General features: G+C 41.8%; 2 protein-coding genes across 7 annotated transcripts in view; both read right to left on the bottom strand.

The window, feature by feature from the left end:
• Window positions 1-1124: 1124 nt before the first annotated feature.
• On the bottom strand, window positions 1125-11810 carry LOC129168527 (uncharacterized). Of its 4 annotated transcripts, none has more exons than XM_054753904.1 (10): window positions 11695-11810; window positions 6923-7050; window positions 6534-6690; window positions 6350-6449; window positions 4533-4696; window positions 4327-4457; window positions 4104-4248; window positions 2311-2416; window positions 2175-2238; window positions 1125-2111 (listed from the first exon to the last, which is right to left on the bottom strand). In XM_054753904.1, the coding sequence occupies exons 3-10, from the start codon at window positions 6661-6663 to the stop codon at window positions 1980-1982; spliced, it is 972 nt and encodes a 323-aa protein (XP_054609879.1). In that variant the 5' UTR covers window positions 6664-6690; window positions 6923-7050; window positions 11695-11810; the 3' UTR covers window positions 1125-1979. The 4 variants fall into 4 exon arrangements, with proteins under 4 accessions (XP_054609879.1, XP_054609881.1, XP_054609878.1 ...); XM_054753906.1 differs by having other exon boundaries at window positions 11699-11763; XM_054753903.1 differs by lacking the exon at window positions 11695-11810 and adding an exon at window positions 10227-10380.
• A 273-nt stretch (window positions 11811-12083) lies between these two features.
• The window catches only part of dock11 (dedicator of cytokinesis 11), a 32530-nt gene continuing 21634 nt past the window's right edge, over window positions 12084-22979 (bottom strand). For 2 of the 3 annotated variants that reach the window (XM_054752741.1, XM_054752743.1), the window contains 19 exons: window positions 22402-22516; window positions 22244-22310; window positions 22089-22136; window positions 21883-22028; window positions 21538-21653; window positions 20903-21040; window positions 20634-20816; window positions 20465-20578; window positions 20172-20387; window positions 18781-18838; window positions 18336-18442; window positions 18134-18256; window positions 17767-17880; window positions 16518-16664; window positions 16233-16443; window positions 14590-14780; window positions 14400-14500; window positions 14005-14143; window positions 12084-12887 (listed from right to left, as the gene is read on the bottom strand). In XM_054752741.1, coding sequence (XP_054608716.1) covers window positions 12810-12887; window positions 14005-14143; window positions 14400-14500; window positions 14590-14780; window positions 16233-16443; window positions 16518-16664; window positions 17767-17880; window positions 18134-18256; window positions 18336-18442; window positions 18781-18838; window positions 20172-20387; window positions 20465-20578; window positions 20634-20816; window positions 20903-21040; window positions 21538-21653; window positions 21883-22028; window positions 22089-22136; window positions 22244-22310; window positions 22402-22516 — 2412 coding nt within the window. In that variant the 3' untranslated portion in view covers window positions 12084-12809. Of the gene's footprint in view, window positions 12888-13641; window positions 13658-14004; window positions 14144-14399; window positions 14501-14589; window positions 14781-16232; window positions 16444-16517; window positions 16665-17766; window positions 17881-18133; window positions 18257-18335; window positions 18443-18780; window positions 18839-20171; window positions 20388-20464; window positions 20579-20633; window positions 20817-20902; window positions 21041-21537; window positions 21654-21882; window positions 22029-22088; window positions 22137-22243; window positions 22311-22401; window positions 22517-22979 lie in introns of all 3 variants that reach the window. The other variant, XM_054752742.1, reaches the window with a different exon arrangement.

Here is a 22979-nt window from a genome sequence, read left to right as displayed (position 1 = left end):
CGTAAGGTCACAATTTTGACGTAATGTAATGTTTTGAGGAAAAATAATATAATTTTACTATCATATACTTGAAACGTGTGTGCCGGGAAATGTTCTGCTTTCCATCATGGCGGCCAAACCCGCGCAGGGCGTACTAAGGAAGTTACATTCCATCTATGCAGCTCTTTGTCCCAGGCTCTTCAGAGGAAGACGCACTCACTATGCTGGAAATGGGCGGAGTGTGTGTGGGAGTATGTCTTATGTCTAATTTGAAACGTATCAGGTATCATAAAATGATTGCGTTTTATTTTAATTAAAATCAATTAAATTAAAAATAATAATAATTCAGTGGTTGGTATACAAGCTCAAATTCATTCCATTCAAACGGAAGTATGCCAACATCAAACTGGAATAAAAGTTATGTAGGATGATTGCTTATCTATTTATCAGTGCTCATGTGCTCATCAAAATGTGACCATGTAAAATAAAAATGTTTGACCCGCAATTACTATGAAATGAATTAATCAATTAATTATGTTCAATATTCCAAGTTAATTATGAACAAAAGGTTTATGTTTTTTAAGTGTGGAGGAGTAGGGGGTACAAGGCCCCCTAGGTCAACTGTCTGAAGGGGTATGCGACAGTAGAAAGTTTGGGATTCACTGATCTACAGGATTCAGCTTTTTTTTAAGCAGAGAAATACCATCCACCCAAACATATCTTGCTAGCACATGTTTTCTAAGTGATGAAAAATAAAAAAAATACATTTATGCAACCAGGAAATGAGGCCTTATAATTTATCCACTTGCACCATGGATAGGATATGAGGGGAAAAAAATCAATTATGTTGTCATTTCTCCAGTCTAAACATTATTTGGGGAGTGAGGCGGGGTGACGTCTATTGCACGTGTAGTACAAATCGTGTTGTCTGACACTTAAGATCTGTAACTGCCGTGAAATAGATTGACGGATGACGTTGTTTACCCATGCGTCGTACAAATCGAGTTACCTCGCATGTGACTGCTGAAAAATAGGCCAACCACATGAAGACGCGGTCTGCACATGCGCAGAAAAAACAAAGACAAGACAGAAAAATCAAAGACAAAATAGTAAAAAAATATGACTACATTTGTATATATTTTTTTATTATTGATTCTCTTTGTATTTCCACATTTGTAAATTTTTGTATTATTAATTCTCATTGTTTTTCCACACGTATTGCCTTTTAATTTTGGCACTCCTGTGATTCCATAATAATCAAGCAAAGGCTATGAATACTTATTGTCATGTGATTTATTCATTGTTTTTTTCTAAATAAATGTGCAAACATGTTCATGTTGTCATTGTGGTGTATTGTGTGCAGAATTTTATTATTTTGGAATTAGGTTGTCACAACTAAATGTGGAAAACGTGAAGCGTCGTGAGTACTTTCCAGATGCGCTGTATGTATTATTTGAACCGTACGTTTATTATTTCGCTGGTAGACATACCAGGCGTCATACCGACAGCTGTTCCTAATATAAGATGAATTATAATTAATCAACCATCATCATTCTGGATTGTATAGATGTGTTCCTGAACTACAGTGGTATATTCTATTCTTTATTCACACATTTAAATGTTGGAATTGTTATTCTATTTGACAGTCTCATTCAGGAGTCATGCAGCAGTGAAAAAAACAATAATTATAATAACATTCAAAGCATCCTTGAGTGAGTTGAACAAGGCAAGTTCGGACGAGTCAAAAATGCTAGTGCACACGTCTTTTCATAAAGACCGCGTGCAACATGTCCACATACGTCCTGCATGTCCTCGTGTTGTGCAAAATCTTTCTGTGGTTTATTGCGCCGTCCACAAGTCCACTCGCAGTCCTGAGGAGAGTGATGACCACCTTTTGTATGCCCTGATTCCTAAGATTCTTTTGGCAAGCGTCTTTTTTTAAGGTTCACTGCATTTCCTCATAGTGTCCCATTCGTGTCTCTCTTCCTGAACAGAACCCCTCACTCTGTCAGGTTCTGCTGTATTAGGCCAGAGGGTGTGTTGGCCAACTGAGAAGTGCAATGTCCGTGAGGTATAATAATTTTGCACGGCTCTATAAGTTCTGGCACAGGTGTGTAAAGATTTGTCAGGGCCTGAAAAAAAATCAACAAAAATGTTAGCATCCAAGCGCAATGAGCTCAAAGCTTATTATTTACCTTAATTTCAGTTTTGAATATCACTGATGGGTCGTGTTTGACAGGGTAGAGAATGGCGCTGTGCCTAGAAAAACATATAACTTGATGGCAGTCTGGTGGAAAAACAGGTCTTTGCCTAGAGGCTTACACAACCTACCTCCTGATGCAATAGCAGAACAAAAAGATGGCGAAACACAGGACGAGAGGGACGACAATGGCTACTACAATCAGTGTTACGCTGGGAGTCTTGCCTGGAGCCTGGGCTGTGAAAGAAAAGAACGCCATTGACTATCATTATACAATACTATAGAAAGTAAACTTGGATCTACTTTAGAGTCGTCATTGTACAGCTTGTTTAGCAGTATAGATTCTCTATCAACTGCAAATAAAAAGGGATGCCTGATAATAAAGGTTTTTTTCTGCCAATAATGATATCAGTGAACGAGTGAGACCCCAAAAAACTGCACCATGCGCCACAAAGAAACAAGCTAAGTGCTGTATGTCCGCGGTCTGGAAGTATTTTCAGGTTTCGCCTTCGGATTGTATAGTAAATATGCAATTTGCAATAAGTTTAGTGTTACATTTTGCTCCGTATAACCCACCTAACTGGTAGCGCTGATTACGAATGACAAACGGGTACCTCTGCGACAGCAAAGCAGCTGTACATCTCGGCAGTGGTGTGCACTCAAGGCCAAACACAATCAGAAACACTGACCTATCCATCCATCCATCCATCCATCCATCCATCCATTTTCCTCCGCTTATCCGGGTTGGGGGGGCAGCAGTCTCAGTCGGGAAGCCCAGACTTCCCGGGCCCCGGCCACCTCCTCCAGCTCCACCGGGAGGACACCAAGGCGTTCCCAGGCCAGCTGTGAGACATAATCCCTCCAGCGTGTCCTAGGTCTGACCCGGGGCCTTCTCCCGGCTGGGCATGCCGAGAACACCTCACCAGGGAGGCGCCCGGAGGGCATTTGGACGAGATGCCCGAACCGCCTCAACAGGCTCCTCTCGATGTGAAGGAGCAGCGGCTCTACTCTGAGCTCCTCCCGGATGACAGAGCTTAAGACGTGAAAACTAAGGAAAACCAAAGTTAAAGTCCAACCTGTCATGCGGAACATGGCATCAATACTGTCAATACTTTTAATCTTACATCACACCTCGGGAAGTATCACTCAGCCACATGCAACTTTTTGACACTTTTTCTATAACTTGTATTGCATATTGCAGTATTTGTCTTATTTTGCACAAACAGTGTTTATTTGCGAAATGCGTCCAGTAGGAGAAGCATAATGTGTTCATGACACGACTTTAGTTTGAGGCAATAGCTCGGAATAGCCATTATTGTATCGTTTGAAATCGGTATCGGTAATGAAGTCGTGGACAATATCGGTAAGAAAGCCAACATCGAGCATATAAAAAAATAAGTCAATACGCAGTCATTATTGTGTAAATAGCTGACAGCACCACAAGTGGGTAGCAAAAAAAATAGAATTCAGTCAAGCATGGTGGAGGTTGCATCATAGTCTGAGGCTGCATGAGTGCAGCTGGCACTGGTGGAGCTGCGGTTGATTAAAGGGAAACATGAATTCCAACACAGGTGAGTTGAAAGATAACTTGTTTACAGTCAAATATGGTGGTTGCATCGCGGTTTGAGTGCTGCGGACACTGGGGGAGTTGTGGTTCATTCGGAAAAAACCTGAAACCAAATTTCCGTCATTCATACTATCATACAAACTCTTGTCAGATACTGTATAGGGTCAATCACAGCAAGAGGTCACAGTAATGCAACTTCCATGCATGGTGGCTCATAAATGAAAAATTATTTTACTGTTGCTGCACTGTCGTTATATTCATTTCACACCCAAACAGATCTCAGGCAGCTTATCTTCTACAATGAAGGGTAATCAGCCATGTCCGTGTGCATTTACTTCTATTTTGATGTTATCTTACCATCAATCTTTTCTGTACTGTAGTCACTGTCCATTTCAGGGCAGTATTCGACTTTTAAGACCCGGGACCTTAACTCATAACTGCAGCTTTTGTCGTAGGCTATCTTCCGGGGTTGTCCACTGGAAATGTAGAAGGGCTCGCATATCTGGACAGAGTACATTAATGAGATGAACGAGACACCTGTTTACATGGCTCAAGTACACACTTGCTGGAAAATACCTACTTGGGATTCAATGCACCTCTTGTAGCACAACTCGTAGACCCAACTGCAGTCCTGCCCCACCTCGGGAGTGGTCCACCTCAGGTAGAGGTTGTCTCCTTCCACAACGTAGCTCAGAGCTGGAGGGGAAACCACTTTGAAAGAAGCACACACGCATTTAACACCACGCCATTGTGTACTATGATGTGCGGGATGAAGGCAGAACCTACCTCGCTTTGGTCTAAACGTGCTCATCCCAGCCTGGCTGCTCAAGAGCATGCAGATGTCCATGCCAATAAAGTCGGCACTTAGGTGGCAGCCGTCCCTGCCGCCACGGTGGTAAGGTTGCTCGCACACCTGCAAACCTTCACTGATTTCTTCATCACCACAAACCCTGCACTGACCAGAATGGGGAGGGGAAGGGGATGGCATCATCAGGCACTAATAGGTTTACACTTGCATTTTATTTTTAAAAAAGCGTGTCCAAAGTGTGGCCCGGGGACCATTTTCGGACCGCGGATCGTTTTTTTTTTTATTTGATCTGCATTTTCTAAAAATAAAATTACAGTTTTTTACAATTACACAAACGCTAACCTGAGAAGCTTTTGCTCAACTTTCAAAACTCTCAATAGAAACCTCAAAACATAATCAAAAAAGAACATTTCTCAAAACTCTAAACACTTTCTTCAATTGCTTGGATACAATACACCTTACATTTAAGTAATTGGTTCACTCAACTTAAATCACTTGTTCAAAATGACCAGTTAGAATCAAAGTGTTACTATTACAAAATTGAACACACACATTTCATATGACATGACTGTATTTTCATCTCAACTAACTATCAATGACTACAACTGCTCAAAATGATAAGTAACTGTATTGTTGGTAAAAAAAAATTAAAAAACGGTATGGTTCCCAAAGCACATATTTATGGATAACCTCAATTTATGGATCTCATGTGCGTAGGGATAACAACTCAAATTAGTGATGATTGATTTCGCATTGCGGTAAAAGTATATACGTAGGTAAGGATTTGCACCCATGTGCTTCAACACAGCGACAGCATGGAGCAGGCAGATCAGCTGAGAGGTCAAGCAGTGAAAGGACGTGGACATGGAGGTGAGGTAGACAGATTTAGAAAGGTAGAGGACAAGGACAAAGTCCCCTCTACAGAGGTGGCCGTGGGCCTCGTCAGCCACAGCAAAGGGTGTCAAAGGAAATCAGAGCAATGGCTGTGGATCATTGCTGCCATCATCCAGCTCCTCCATGTAACGGCAGACCAATGACAAGCCTGGATTCATCACGCCAGGTGAATTTTCCCCCGATGTCTGGCAAGGAAAAATATCCACTGTGACGCCTATGAGAATATCTAGCCAACTCCAAAAGACAGACTTTTTGCAAATGATGAGTAACAGTGTTACAGTATTGTTTTTGTTTACAACCCTTCACCTTTCAATTTTCAATTTCACGAAAATGTTTCGTTTCATTGACTTTTATGGCTACTTGTTTTTAAATTATGGTTACTTTTCTTTGCCAATCTTCAATGAAACCAACTGTTATTGTATTTCAAACATAAATTTCACATTTTATTCAATGATTCCATTATCGCTATTGTTTAGAAGCACATAAAGAACATTATTAAAACATGCATCAAGTGTTTTTTGCAGTAATGTAAGGGACTGGAAAAACAACTTAGCACAGCAACTACTGGTATCTTGTGTGTGGATGATCTAAAGTAGTGTTCCTATAGTATTTCCTGATAGGTGAGTCATTTGTTTTGAAAGTTGAGCGAGAACTTTTTAGGTTAGCGTCTAAGGTGTTTGCAAAACAACTGTAGTTGCTAAGACCCACCAAGTACTAGGTACCTATAAAGACGTTTTATTTGATGGCGGACATGTTTTTCAACCAATATTGGTCAGATTTTATACACGTGCTTGCCTGTCCCCTAAAGGTGAATTTTGAGGTGATTGGGCAAAGGACCCTGAAGTTCTGGAAATTACGAAGACAATTTCAGTTAAAAAAAAAAGACTTTCCCCTTGCCCACCTAAAGGAAAGCATCAGGTTAACAGAGGGATCGACCGGAATCCAATCACAATCCGTCTTATCAGCTTGGAAGAGACACTTGAAGTCCTTCACCAGCTGAGCTGTCAAGTCCAAAAAATAAATACTGTCACTTGACTGCATCACAGAATATGACAGTAAAGCTGCGGAGCTGTTGTGTCTCTTACCGCGTGGCTGCGGGGAGTGGATGGTGATGACTGCAGGTATGCTCTCATTTGCTTTGCAGTTGCCAACGCTGACCGTCTGGACGGAAAAGGTCCAGTTAGACGATCCAGCTTTTTCTGTCAGGAGAGTCATGGTGATGTTCCTCCACTCGGTGGAAGACTGACAGAACATGAGGAAACATTGAGTCATCGAACACAACCTGTACTGATTATGCTGTTGCTTATTATTGACCCTTTGGCCTGTACTAAAACACTGCACATACAGTTTGATACATCTAATGTTTAGCACCCGTCCCTTAGTTAAATAAGAAAATATTACAAACAACCCTCAGTAAACAGCGTTATACTACTACACCACTACAACACAATCATTGCCGTAGAATTTCTCTTACATTGTCTGGCCCATATTTGTAACGGACGTTGCAGTGTTCCGGCAATCTCCTGGGTTTCAGCCAAGACACGTTCACCGTAAACACGTCGAGCCACTTATAAATCAGCTTCACCGGTGCAGGAAGACGACCTTCCGGACATAAAAAAGAAGAACCAATGGTGTTTTCATGCATGATGTAATGCACCATTAATTCAATGAGCTAGCAGTGTTGGCACAGTGGCGACGAAAAACTTTCTCTAATTGGGAAAACATAAAACAATACTTTTGTAAGTTAAATTTTGGTTTTCTTGTATTCTACCTTTAATTTCCTGTTTGAGACTCTTACTTTGTATCTCAGTTTCCTGTTTGTCACTGTAGGCAGTGCCTTTATTTTGGTTTAAGGACACTGAGTGCACCAGTGTCTGATTAGTAATCATACTAACAACTTTGTTCTGTTAGTGATGTGCGATACCACTGATTTCCTTTCTGATCTGATACGGAGTAAAAGTCAGGCTGGTATCAGCGTGTGGATACATACGAGTTTCAGGTCAAAACGGCAAAGTATTTTGTCGTTTCAGGCTCTCACCCACCCACACGGAAACAGCATTCTGGGTGCCCTGAAGGCATCTTATTTTTTTAAATATGGCTTCCAGAGTGGGAAAATCTGAAAACACCGGCACGGCCTACACGAAAACTTCACTGACCCACCGCCACCTCGTCGCCGTCACGTGACCGGAAGTGAGCTTCGACGGACATGACTCACCTCAGTCGACATTCTCCGGATATTTCATTGTCTTATACTCCAAAATGACTCGAAGAAGTAATTCCACTTCTCATAAATTTAGATGAGCTTTGGACAGCGGAAGATGACGGACTAACGCTCATGCATTCTTTCTTCTTCTATTGGTGTGTTACGTGGACCGATCGATCGCTCTGTCTGCATGAAGGCAGACTGTATCATCAGTTAAGAAGAATGAACTGCACACAAGCGCGGAATTTGCACGGGGGATACCGGGGTCATGACCCCCGCAAAAATCAGATCCAGCCAATGTAACCCCCCAAATATAACCACATCATTCCGATTTAATAAAAATCTACATGATCTTGCATGAATATCTTTCTGCTGCATAAACATGTGATCATGGTGATGACAGACGCTCCGTCAAGTGACATTACGTACCATTCCTGACTTCTGCTGCAGCAGGTGGCAGTGACAGAAGTATGGAATCACAGGAGTGCCAAAATTAAAAGGAACTACATGTGGAAATACAAAGAGAATCAATAATAAGAAAATGTACAAATGTGGAAATACAAAGAGAATCAATAATAAAAAAAAATATACAAATGTAGTCATATTCTTTTTCCGTTTTGTCATTGTTTTTTCTGTATTGTCTTTGTTTTTTCCAATTTGCCGTTGTTTTTCCTGTTTTGTATTTGTCTTTTCCTTTTGTGTTTTTTCATTTAGTAATGGCAAATGCAATAGCATGCAAATGAAAAAGAATGACCCGCCCACAGCAAAGGCATTCTGCCAGGACGATGACTACTCCATACGTGATTACACAATTCCTGCTTGCAGTGGCTATGTAGTTATGGAAACCCGGGAGCCCGGAAATAATGTCACGGACAGAAAGTAGACGCAAATACATGTTTATCAAAAGCAAACGTGGGAAATTTAAATATGGTGGACGTGGACGAATTGAGAAGAGGTGTTCAACGAGAATTATGAGCAATTGCTCGGTTGGTGGAAGATGTCATGGAAAGTTTTTATAAAAAAGTCTTTAAAGGCTATATCTGCGTTGATGAATGAAGATATGGATGAAGCTGTGTGGCACAATCTTGAGGAGGTAAATGCCTTATCTATCTTATTATCTTATTTCAGTTTCCCCCGTTTACTTTTGATAAACGTGTATTTACGTCTACTTTCGGTCCGTGACATAATTTCCGGGCTCCCGAGTTTCCATAACTACATAGCCACTACAAGCAGAAATCGTGTAATCACGTATGGAGTAGTCATCATCCTGGCAGAATTACCCATTTGCATGTTTTTGCATTTGCCATTACTAAATGACAAAACACAAATGGAAACAAAAAAGACAAAACAGGAAAAGCGAGGCCAAAATGGAAAAAACAAAGACAATACAGAAATCATTCTTTTGTCTTTGTCATTACTAAATGCAATGACAAAACGCAAGTGGAAAAGACAAACACAAAACAGGAAAAACAACGGCAAATTCAAAAAAACAAAGACAATACAGAAAAAACAATGACAAAATGGAAAAAGATATGACTACATCTGTATATTTTTTTGTATTGATTCTCTTTGTATTTCCACTTTTGTACATTGTTTTATTATTGATTCTCTTTGTATTTACACACGTATTCCCCTTTTAATTTTGGCACTCCTGTGATTCCATAGAGAAGTGTAGAGCGACTTCATGTCGTGAATATTGACAAGCTTGGGGAAACACTTGAATGCATTTCCTTAAATTCTGCTTTGACGTCACTTGTCATTTTTAATCGGCCTGTTACCATTTGAACATTAACTAAGCTTTTTTTATATATGGTTCAAGCACGTGATTGCCGAACAGTTGATCAAAGAGAAGGAAATGACCAAGAAGGCACAGCCCACAGTAAAAGTATCACAGCGTATTTCTAATACAGTCATGCCAAATTACCCATACTCCTTTAAAAAAAAAGCAAATGATCCAGTAAATAAATAAACAGGCAAAGACTTTAACCCCCCAACGGTAGATCCAAAGTTACGCCCTTCACTGCAAATACCATCAATACAACTAATTAATGTTCCTAGCTTCACCCCTATGGAATAACAGCACAGCGAAGCGATCGATGAAAGGCACATACTATTCGTGCAGACCGATTTCGTGTAGGAACACATGTTCGAAGCAGCTACTACATTCATTAAGTCTAACATGTGAGACAAGCATTCACCGCTGTTTGATTGCCTTGTTTGTCTGCGTCCGGTACGGGCGAAAAATGAACAATTCCAGTAGCATGACACAGAAAATAAAATAAATATTTTCATAATTTAATTACATGTATATAACAGTGAACGACATAAGCACCCCATAGTGCATTTTAAGGGGTATTTTCCAACAATTGTCCGTTTAAAAAGACAAAGTGCGCAGTTCAAGTGGTAAAAAAAAGGTTGCTTACTTTACTATTGGCAGTAGTGTTTTGTACGGTAGTTTGTATGGTATTTGTGTATTGTCAAACAATACCTGCTTCGGCGTGGAGCGAACAGAGTAAGGAGCAGAAGCAAAAAGCCAGGATAGTAAAAGACATACTGCCCTGCGGCGTCCTCGCACCTTGAAATTATTTGCCAGTTTTAAAACCGCTGAGAGACAAACGTGGACAATAAAAGTGGGAAGCAAAATAGCAAGAACAAATCCGTCGTCGAACGAGTCGCGGGAGCCTCCGAGTCAATGCCGGGAACTGGAAAAGTAAAAGGCAAAACGTGACGAACATGTCTTCTTGGAAGTGGGCGGGTGGAGCCACACATTATTGATACCACGGGGTTAGCTATACTCAAGTGATGAGATGGATATTTTCAATTCTCTTCTGTTTATTTTGTTTGCCTAAAATCTTTCTCATGGGTTTTATTCTGACTATAACCAAGATTAACAAAGTAAAGGCAATATCAAGTAATTTAATGATCTTGAAACTGTAAATTTATTATCGTATTGTTAGCTGAAGGTGATGGAGTGAGCAAGTACGTCTCCTTCAGTCCTGAACCAGCAGCTCACAAGGTCTCACATCTACCAGCTCCACTAGTGATGTCATCATAGAGGAGTAGAAGAGGATTCCAGTAACAACCCGTGTTGCTCTGGTCAATTCCATGCCCAGGAGGTTTAAGGCAGAGCTAGATAATAATGGTGCTCACAATAAACATTTACACCAAGGACACAATTTGGACATGTTCACTAAGGGGGAATCATGCTCGGCTTCGCAATGCCACAGTACAAATGTATGATTCCTGCCAATGAACCACAGCTCCCTTGGTGCCGGAAGCAGTCATGCATCACTCAAACCATAATGATACCACCACCATGCTTGACTGTAGGCAAGACAAAATTATGATGCATTGCTACTCACTTGTGTTGAAAGTCACTCAATGTTTCCACTCAATGAATCACAGCTCCCCAGTGTTGTCAGCACTAGTGCAGCCCTGGTTCTTGTTTTGGGAGCTATTTAGACAATAATGGCTGTGTTTTGTCATTTTCAGTGGATTATAAACCTATACTCCTACACAAGTTGTATGATGCCTTCTCTAAAGTATATCTAAGTTGTAGTTGACAGTGCCGTACAGTGGCGGTGGCAGAGCCAGAAATTTCTCATTGGGGTGTCTAACGTGAGACCATTACTCAAATAGGGATGGCAATAAGTCGATACCTGAATTGTCTAGATGGCCAGTGGGGTGGCCACGGCCACCAATAGCCACCCCATAGCTCCGCCACTGCTTTTGGACCGTCTATTAGAGCAATTACTAGCTGAGCAGTGTGCCGAGGACATTATTTTCAATGTATAATTTCTGGATTCTGCTCACCATGATGGCGGCCAAACCCGCTCAGGGCATAATACAGAAGTGGATGGCGATCGGCACTCGTTTTAACTCCAGACTCCTTGGTTTACACGCCCACTCATGTTGCTACAGAGCGCTACCAATACTAACAAATTGATGTGCTGAATCACGCGTCAGAATTGAAGTAAAAGTCAACACAGTGAGAAAACTTGACTGGAACCGAAAGTAAAGTAAAGTAATCATGGAAAACTTACCTACCTCTTGCAATTCATGCAAGACGCGGTTTTACTGACAGCAAAATCCACAAAATAGGCGGCTCTCTTCTGCTCTCCCACGGAAAGTTGTGTGCTGCAGTGAAATGCGTCCATACGGAAACGGCGGATAGTCTGAACTAATGTTCTGCACCACAGAGCAAAATTGTCCCCCCAGCCGTAGCGGTGACCAAGGGAACACCGCCACCCCATAGCGCCGCCACTGGTGTACAATTGCATTAAACTTTGCATTATGCTCAGACGTTTACAATATTTTGGAGAGTCAAAATATTACAAACAGCTTTCAGAATGGTGCAGCTCAACATTCGTTTGAAAAATCAGTAGTTGCCAGAGAATCATATGTTGTCCAAGGAAGGAAGCTTGAATTGATACTGTCATTTATTAGGAAAAAAAGCTATCTAATGATTTTAACAAGGAACTGCACTCCTGTATGCAATAATTAAAAAAATGAGGTTCCAGAGTGCAACATGTGACCATATTACATACACACAGTACTTACAAACATTAACATGGAATAAAATGTACAGCACAGTGACACGATATGTACATTATGCACATTTTCAGTGTAGCACTTGTGAAAGACTATCAATTGCAAGTGAGGGAACCAAGGCATGTGTCATTAGGCTGCCATTGTTTGCTTAGCAACATTCCAGATGCAACACAGGCTCTGCCTTGAGTGCCTGTTTACACATGAAGCTGCTTGACGCTCTTTAAACGTGACTCATGTGTTTTAGTTGCTGGCTGTTTTCCTTTTAGCCTTTGTTTAATAGCAGTGGGAACATGCGAGCATTCATCAGGAGGTATCCTGCATAGATGTGAAGGGTGATAGCGGGGCGGCATAATGGCTTTAATATCCCTTGAGGGCAACATGAGTCAGTCCTGCAATTTGTCGCCTAGGAAAAAAAACAAAATTTAAAAAGTGCAGTGCATATCAGCATGACTTATGCTGCATTACATTCTTCAGCTGCACATCCAGTAGAAATGCAACCTGATGGCGTCCTCGTCTTGGCAGGCAGGCAGAAAGTGGGCACAGAGGGAGGAGAGCTGCGACACTTAAGGGTGGTGGAATATCATGAAGGGGTAACAGTCAGCCGAGGTCAGCAGGTCCCGCTGATAGCATGGAACACGTGGAGGGAGTTTTGCAGGAGCGAGCGCATCATACCCTCCTGGTAGATCTGAGGCAAAAAAGAAGCTCTCTCATCTCACAAGAAAGAAAAAAAGCAAGTTGTATTCATGCTGCTAACGCACAGGGAGACTGTAAACAGCTACTATTAAACAATTATATTGTAGAATAATAAAAGCATGATGGTGTCAGGCACCGGGACGTCACTGTAAAGAAGCAGTTTGACGAGCATGCAAATGCTATATGATGATGTCTCACATTTGGTTGTGAGGTCAGTGTATGAATGTCATTCAGCTGCTTTATATAGTTGCATTTTAAAAGGTCCACTGGTATGCAAAAGTCTGCTTTTGAGAGAAGAGGTACCCAAAAAGTCTTGTTTGTCTAGTCCTACCTATATTTTGTCCTTGTAGTTTTCTTAAAATATTGCAGGAGATGTACATTTGATCATGTTTTTCTTCAGCAAACAGCGGCTCACCTAGCATGTGAGTATGTTAGCACTGTAGCTCACATAGCTTTGCAAGTGTTTCTAACGTTTGTCCTCCTGTCACACTCTTTAACGTTACGGTCTCATATGTGATATATGGCATCTATTATGTTGGACAAGTGCAGAGTTGCAGCGTATACGTAAAAAGTTGATAAAGTGCACAACTGCCACACACACTGTCAGGCATAGACACACACACGCACACACACAGCTCATTAACATTCAAGATGCAGACACACAAAACAGCATGTTCCCGGTCTAAATTCCAGCATCAAGGCCACATTTGATTTTAGTTGGTAGGATCTGTGAATGGCAATGTTACCTGTTCTCCTTTAAAGCTGAGGGACAGCACAATTGGGAAGAAGAGAACGTCAGCAGTTAGTGTGAACAGATCAGAGGATGCAGCAATGGCGCACTCTTTCACGCCAAATCATTGCAAAGGCACACAAACACAAGCTTGGGAGTGACAAGCTGATGACCTCAGAAAGCGTGAGAAGCTCACAGGAAGTTATTTGTCCGAGTCTCATCTTCAGTGTTGCTAAATATCTCTTGCTGAACATTTAACGGCTATTGCATGGTTCTACACTGACGACCATGGATGACATACTGATATTGTCAAACTCCAGCCAGACCAGAACCTTGTGGTGGTCATAATGAGAAAACATAAGGCCCGAGTCCTGTTTACCTGCTCATGGATGATGTCAGAGAGCTCCTTCACCATGTCTTTGAAATTGGCCTTGAGGCCCTCGTGGTACTCAAACTGGTCCTCTTTGATGAGACGCTCGTTGATATCCAGAGCCATGCTGCACGACTCCACAAAACGTCTGTGAGAAGGTTGAAATAGAACGTTTCTTAGTGGCTCAAAGGAACAAAACAAAAGATCTGACACAAGCACAACAAATTATAGCCTGATCTGATACTTGGAATTTTTTTTCAAACTGGATAATATTTGATATGATAGATGTGATATTTGTAGTTAATAGAGGAAGAAGAAAATTAATCAGATGGACCATCAGTGACTAAATATACAGACTGGGTTAGTAAGGGAATATGTTCGACATACGAATGAACAAAGCTTGCCTGAAAATATCTTTAAGCTCTTTCACTTTCTTGCCCCCAGCCTGGTTGGACTTGCTGTCATGTAGGAAGGCTCTGGCGTAGGCCATGGGGCCAGCGTTCACCTGTAACAATCGTCACATCTGAACACCATCCAGGTCCTTCAAGGTCATCATCATCATCATCATCATCATCATGCTCCAAGATCCCGCACCTGCACAGAAACGCAACCCTGCAGTTTGAGCTGCAGCTGGATCATGTCCACCTCGGCGCTGGAGCACAGCTTGAGCAGCTCAGCCGTGCGGGACCTCATCTCGTCAATGGCCACGTCCACCGGCCGGAGGTCCACTTGCTTCTCCGCGACCACCTCCACTCGCTTCTTCACATAAGGGAAGGTGTTGGCCGCTGAAGGGGAGGCAAACCATGAGAAAAGCATTAGCATTGCAACACAAGCAACAACAAACACTGCAACAATAATAAAGATACTTCTCAAAATGTGTCTTATTCGCAAAGGCATCATTTGTTTTGTATATTTGATCTCATTACACAACAAACATTTACACTAAATATGCAGTAAACACAGACGGCAAGGAAGAAGGAAAACAACTCAGCTGCTGGTCTGATATAATTGAATTTGGAGACTAATGGTTGCCCAATTATGCACTCATACAAAGGCTGTGTTTCAGCTTCTTCCATACTTGCAATTAGCATTTTGAGTGCACTGTCAGTACTCAAATGTTGCACTTAACACACCCCACATGGTAAATGTGCAGCGACGGACCGCAGCCAACTTAAATCGTCACCGTCTTAGCTATTTAGCAGGAGGGAAGGGACTGACTCGAGTGGTCGTAATTCACCAATTACAAAGGAGAGAAGAGGAAGCGGGTAGATATTGGAATCATAATTTCCAGTAAGTGCGCAACAGTCATCGATTTCGGACAGCATCACACTGTCACCACAAGGAACTAAGTACTACAATGTACATAGTACACTTATTGAATTTTAAATATGGAAGTGCTCAAATTAAAACACAGCCACAAGACCGTGCATTTCAGCTGCTTCCACACTTCTTATACTTGGTTAAAAGGAACTCTGATGCGTTTGCTCTGCTAGTACGCTCTGTTTGTGAACAATCAAACCAAACCCTGGTGTGCACCAAACAAGTATAAACCGAGGCCGCATGTGACATGGGTCTCAGTCCGCTGGCAAGTGAATTCTGGTGCGGTGTGGTTCACTTGAATTACAGGTACACATGTGAATCCTATACGGACCAAAGACACAGACCAGTGTCAAAATGACAGCATGCAGAAATGGCAATTATGTAAGAGAAAATGTGTTGGAAGCACTGTCTTTCTACTCTGCTCTCTTCCTCTGTGTGTCACAACTATTTAAAAGTATATTTTAGAAGCTTTTTGTGAAATATAAGCTGGTAAATACAGCAGAATATAAAAATAACCTCGATATTCAACCCAGCAGACGGCATTTTGGTTTGGAATATTTGAGTTGTGTCAGGTAATATGTCATGGAAGCTGCCAAATGAAGCCCTTATTCTATTATTATGTTCTTTACTATGCAGTCCTTGATCCCATGACAAAAATACCAGGGTGAACGCTAAGCAGGACTGCTCCGAAGTGCACACCAGGAACTGTATCTTTTTTTAACTTATGGTCTGGATCAGAGGACTGAACCACAAGTGTCACGCAGCCTGAATTTTTTTTATTAAGCATTTATTTAACCAGGTTAGTCCCATTGAGATCAAAGATCTCCTTTACAAGGGAGACCTGGCCAAGAGGGAGGAAATGACGTCAGGGAAAGCACTCGGTCATCACTTGAACTTTACAACTCAAAAGTTAGTACTTGTGAGCACGGTCTTCCTCTTGCACTGCTCCTCCACGCCACCATGCTTCTTGCCCGTCAGCGTGTACGGCGTCTCAAACACAAAGCGGTTGATGTTATGACACTTCTCAAAGTCCGTCTTTTTCTCCGGCGCCTCCTTCTCCTCAAAGTAGGGCTTGACGAAGGTCACCTGCATGTAGGCAAACTTGGGGTCCAGGTCTTTGGAGTTGACCTGTGGGCCACAAGAGCAACATGACTTGTCATTATGACATTGAAATTAATGAATTCTGAAACTACAGAACGCACCTTGTTTGAGTCTTGAATGATCTTGACATTTTCAGGCCCGAACTTTTCCCCGTAGAGCGTCAAAAGTCGCTGGGAGATTTCGGACAGACCGGTGAGTTTGGGCTCCTTGTAAATGTACTCCTTCCCATCCTCCTCCTCGAAGAAGCCCTGCACAAAACACACACTCACTCACTTGTACACCACAAAAATCCAAAAAAGTAACTCCCTAATATAAAATACTACTAACATAAGTGGGGCTTTGTGATCTCTTTCTTTGAGGATGAAGTCTGTAAAACCAAACCAAAGACGGAAGAACTTGAAGGGTGAATACGACAACCTGGCCCTCCATCCCAAAAGATTTTCATCAAATATTGAATTTTAAATAATACTGCTAAAATCTGCTTTTTCCGAGTAACATATTCTGTATTTAATGTCAATTAGTGAATTACTTTACACCCACCCTGTGTATTACTTAAAATATGCAAAATAATCTGCCAACAGAACATGAAAAAGATCTTTTTGGTGAAAAACAAAACACTTGATTTTGATTTGAGCAATTTAATCTCTTAGATTTCCACTTTTTGTTTGTAGACAGAGCTGCCCTTCCCTACATGCAGAACACGCGCTGTGCGTAGGGCCTCATGAGAGGCTCCATTTTGTGCAGTGCAAATGCACAAAGGATGTACATCTCTGCTGTGAGGCATAGAGCACCAAGTCAGCCCGAGGCAGGACAGGAAAAAAATGAGACAGGTACTCTGCGCTCGTTGGCACAATGATTGACAGCAGACAGCAGAATTCACCTACTCATCTATCAGTTCCTTGTGGTGTAATGGTACAGCTGCTACATTTTAAAGGCATAGGCAGCTTCAATCCCGGCCCAGAATTTTGTTAATTTGTTATTTTTCAGGAAAAACAATTTATTGAACAATAAGTATTACTCGAAAACAAGCATCTACAGTATATACATTCAGGTTCCAGTCAAATATGATAAAAACAGCTTTTAATGGGTCGATAGAGATGTGAAGACCACAGCTGTCCAGGAGGGCCCAAGGTGATGAAATAAAAAGCGCAGGAGTGAAGGTCATTCAGAGGTAAGACACAACTTTCTTCTGCTTTTTGTGTTTGCCTTGCTTAAAATATTGCTCAATCTTGCTTAAGTGCTTGCAGTATTGTAAGGAATTTTAACTTGGTGCAAAATAAGAGAAAGAAGTATCTGATATCATGTTTTACATTACAATAAGACAGTAACAAAAACAATAACAAAATCTACCTGTCCATAAAAGGCAACTCTGAAGTAGGTTCCGAGCAGCCTGCGACCTGATTGGATCACCTCCATGATCTTGTTGTAGGCTCTGTGCAGCGTGTCATACAGTCGGCTCAATTTCTGCAAGGCAAGCAGAATATAAAATTGCCAATACCCACATCAAGGACAGAATGATGGCATAAGACAACAAAGCAGTATCAATAGTAGAGTGAAAACTGACATGGTCTAAAGCCGCACTTTTTAGTCACAAGAACATGGTCGACCAGGACTTGATGAGCTGGTCCACATAGACAGGTTGTCGACAACCTCCTTAAGGAGGTACCACTGTAGTACACAGTATGATGATACAAGCATAACATCCGAGCTCTGGTACCTCATAATCATGACGCTTCTCATAACACGGGATCACCAGTTTGGCGATGTGAGTGATGAGCTCATAGCGCTCAGCTTTCCACAGAGCTTCCACGCACACCTCCAGGTGCTCCACCAGGACTTCCTAACGAGGAGCAGGAAAAGGGAAATTTGATTTATTTTATTGCCGTATTCAATGATGGTCGGATGCTTTGTGCAAGAACCTCGGTGTAGTAAATATCTTGCATCCCCGTGTCTTCCTTCATGGCGGCCTCCTCCTCAATGTTCAGCGTGATCTTTTTGAAGGCAGCAAGCCCGCTGGGGAACAACTCTGAGCAGAGAAAGAATCAGGGATTTGTTTGGGATTTTTAAAAAAAGATTTTTTGTGTGAACGTGTCTCCCAGAGGTCGTTATGAGCGTCAGCTGCCACCCCAGCCAATCAGTGCAGCCCTCACCTGTCCCACCTGTGTCCGGTTGTGAGTCTAGTGTCAGGCTTTTGCTTCATTCTGCTTGTTTGTTGGCCCTGGTAGCTAGACTCAATTTAGTCTTTGTGTCAACTACTATGACATTTGAAAATTAAGCTGTCCAAGTTTATTGTGTGTGTGTTATTGTGTTTCTAACAATTTGAATCTGCTGCTTTTGGTGTGAGTGGAAACAGTGGAATCTTACTTTTCCGGTGCAGGTACTCCGCAACCAGCGCAGCCACATGAACATAGCACATCGCCGCCTGTAGAAATGATAAACAATGACAATTACATGAGCAGGAATGCAAACAAAAAGAGCAATATAGAGTTAAATATTCAAACATTACTGAAGAATGGGGTGGAACGGAATGCCATACTTACGATTCGGCCCATACCTCGCTTGCAATGTCACAGTTAAATTCTTTTTGGGTACAATAAGGGAACAAAATGTAAAACATGAAATTGCTTAGCTTTTAAAATGAAAAAATGCAAACTGTTTGAAGAAAACTTCTCCACAAAATGTTCTGATACTTTCCTGCAAAGTCTGATCACTTCCTGGTGAGCTAGGGTATATTATTCTCCATCTTGGCAGTTAACTGCATGCATTCATTCAGCAGAGTTTAAAAATACTGTATCTTGAATGCATTAAACATTTCTGCTAGTTAGTGCTGCAGATGTAAAAAAAAAAAGACAAACAAAAAAAAAAAAACTTGGCTTTTCCTCTATGGAAGAACTGCAGTGAAAAGTACCTTCCAGCTCACGCATGCCTGACCCCTTCAAGATGCATTGGTACCTCCCGCATGACATTTCTATGTATTTTACTATCCAATTAGCAGAGGTTAGTGTTTTGCAAGTCTCAAGTAAGTCTCAAGTCTTTAATCCTAAGTCAAGTCTTAAGTAAAGACGTGCAAGTCAGAGCCATAGGTTTGAAATTTTAGAGTCCTTACAAACCCTAAGTACTGTTAAGTGTTTACCTAATAAAATACCATGACCCCGTAGTTTGCAAATGCAAATTAAATTCTCCTCTGTAGCATGATGATACATCTCGGTGTTAATCATTATAGCTCTCGAGCAGTCTGGAGCTAACAGAAATGTAAGCCACACCCTCGTTGTTTGTTCTTAAACCTGATTGGACTTTAATAGATGTATTCAATGAGGCAGATTCTGTGGGAAAATATGGTGTCTTGCTAGAAATGACATAACGGCCACGTTAGTTTAATACTTTGAATGGACACTCAATACACTCAATGAAAATCCGAAGTATTTTCAAGTCATCAGACCAAAGTCCTACTCATTGATGTTAAACTGACACACTGACAATAAATGCATTACACAGGCTGTAGAAAGTCATTGTGTAGGCTCTGCCTCCCCTGCCTGCACGTCCCTCCTGCCACTGTACTGTATTTATTTACCAAGTAGACGCGTGACTACGAGCAGTTATACTTCCTGCCTTCACTGAATGTGGTACGCCTTTGTTCCGTACCAAAAAATCTGATTACGAATTCATGTACCATTACACCCCTCCTGCAGAATATTGCTGGGGTTGTATTCAAGCTAGCATCGCCCAATAATGAAATACTGAGGTGATGTTTGTACCTCTGAGAGGTCATTATTCTTGAGGTGTGTGCGGGCCATGCTGTCCAACCAAGTCCGTCTCAGCTCGGGAGTGCTAGCATAGGACCGGGCCAGGCTGTATTGCAGGTCTAGCAACATTTCCGGGTCTTTCTCGTGCTCCCTCATCTGGGCCGTGGCCATCAGCACCGTGCGGATGCGCTTCGTTAGACCCTTTACTTCCGAGGGGAACACTGTGGACTAAATTTAAAGCCACCTCTTGAATGTGCTTACTTGCTAACAAACAGTGAAGCAAGACGACAGTTTGCTAACGTTACCTTCATTGCCTTGTCGCTGTTTGCAAAGTTGTTGATGATTGAGAGCGACTCCTGGAAGCGAGAGCTACCGCTGAGCGCCACGTCGGAGATCAGCTGGCTAACAGCTATGATGATCTGTTGAGGAAGTGTATGTTAAACTCTTGCAAGGCTATGCCAGCTTGGGCTCTACCTGAAGGTGTGTGCGCAGGAAGGTCTTCCTTTTGGTGTACTCGTAGTTGTTCCTCATGAGCAGGTAGAGCAGCGCAGAGGCCTCGGCCCTCAGGGACGCCATCTTGGAGACGCAGCACTTGAGCACCTCGCAGCACAGAAGCTCACAAAGGGTCACACGACCTTTGAACAACACTGAAGGGAACTGCCGAGGCGTCACATTAGTGTGTTAGACTCCAATTTCATAATTTCTACAACCCTGCTTGGACCCGTCTGTGTGCTTTAGCCAACCTTGTTCATGAATGCTCGCAGGGCAGCAAATACATGCCTGAAAGCGGCTTCTGATTGGCTCACTTTGAGGAAGGTCAGGTACACGTCAAACACCTTCCTCATCATTGGGTTGTGACCGTCACTGTCCAGCAGCTGGGTCTGAAAAGGGCACATACCAAAATATACCATAAACATGAGCGGTGTAACGGTATGGCGCATTTGGTACGTACATTGAGCTTAACTGCCCTTAGTCATGCATCTAGTCGGGAAACATCCAATACTATACAGTGCCTTTGGCTAGCAATGCCAGAGGTTGAATAACCTCTTCTGTCGTTAAAGGCTCTTGTTCAGGAACTCTTGGTCTTCCCGTTGAAACACGTAAACAAACAACTTAATCAGTTGCTTACTGTTGCACTTGTCTGCTTGTCATTGAACTTTCTTAAAAAAGAAACATTGTACACTATTATATATGTTTTATTTGAGACTTGTATTTATTGGGGAATTACCTGCAAGCAGTTTTTTATGTTGAATTTAAAAACATCATGAAAGCTGGTTATACAAAAGCTCAGCGGTTTTACAGTATGTTGGCGTAACGTTAAACCCGGAATAAACAGAGTAGTTACATGGATACCCCTTGCTAATGAATGTGCGCTCACCTTAAAATACTGGGTGAAAAGTGAAAGGACATCCAGAACACTTAGGCAAACCTCAGTGGAGATGTTACCCTCAAGCACAGCCTGATGATGAATTTCTGCTTCAGACGGCCCCGTCCCTGCATCAAACATCCAGATTGTGTAATTGTACACCATTTATAGGTCAGCTTCATTGTGTTAGTATGTAGACATCAATGTGTCAGGTGTCTCCAAACAGTTCAGTTCTGTTTTGTTGGTTTTTGAGGTGAAGCACCTGTCATTGATGTGTCACGCAAACATGATTGAATGTGCACTTCAAACTGCCTGTACTAGTCCATGAGTCCAAATGAAATAAACCGTGTGCCACACCTATGTTGAGAGTGAGCGAGGCCTCCATGGTGTTAAACTGGTTTATTTTGGTATGAAGACCGCTTGCACGGTTGCAGCGCATGGCCGGCATTGTCTGCGACTTCCTGTCAGACAAGAACAGCTTGGACATGCATGTCTCCTGACTCCTAAAAAAAACAATAACATTATTATTCAAATTTCAGAGAAAGAAAAGTGTGATATCTCACCGGCTGATGTTCCTCTTTCCAACGTAACGAAATTGAACCAGACAGGTCCTGGAATCAAACAGAAAGCGATTGAAGGAAGCTTGCTTATGCAAATAATAAAAAGTTTTGTTCTTCATGTTCCCTCTCATAGTTAACGTCACATTAAGGCTTCTCACTCAAGCAAATTGAGGAAGTTCATGATGTCTTGAGGGCTGAGTTTGTTCCAGTAGGCCATTAGAGTATCTGTGGACAAAGAGCAGTTTATTTTCTATATATATTATAATTCTAATTTCCAGAAGAAGGCTTGTGCAATGCAGTGTCGCCCCACACCCACCCTCTGACAAAGTCTTTGCCACGTGCAGGAAGGCAAACAGGAGGCCCCTGATCTCGTAGGGGCCCAGACGCCCGACGGAGGCCCCGGGACTGCTGCTCATGGTGGAACCACGTCTCTGCAGCCGCAAAAAATGTAGGCTGATGCTGCAGTTTTAAATGTATTCATTCATTTTTGTGAACCTTGTGCATATGGAGGAATTAATACAGCAAGGCAGTGTTTTGTTTTGCATTGTCAGCATAAACAGGGGGGAAAATAAGTATTTCATCCCCTAATGATTTTGTAAGTTCACTCCATTACAAAGATACGAACAGAAATATTTATGAATTAATGAAATATGCACACATTTTTGAATTATTTTTTTAGATTCTGTAAACCTACCATAAAAAGTCTGGACTGTTTGTATTTTTGTAAACGAGTAAGCTTACAAAATCAGCAGGGGAGTAAATACTTATTTTCCCCACTGTAAATAAGTATGTCAATAAAACAAAATTGTATCGGTAATCATTAATCTGTGCTCAAAACAGAAGCTAGGATGCAAAATATATTCATAAAGACAGTGTATGTCTCCTTTGATTAAT

This window comes from Dunckerocampus dactyliophorus, chromosome 15 (assembly GCF_027744805.1).
Source record: "Dunckerocampus dactyliophorus isolate RoL2022-P2 chromosome 15, RoL_Ddac_1.1, whole genome shotgun sequence".
Taxonomy (NCBI): domain Eukaryota; kingdom Metazoa; phylum Chordata; class Actinopteri; order Syngnathiformes; family Syngnathidae; genus Dunckerocampus; species Dunckerocampus dactyliophorus.
The sequence above is the reverse complement of the archived record's forward strand: the minus strand, read 5'-3'. Positions and strand labels throughout refer to the sequence as shown.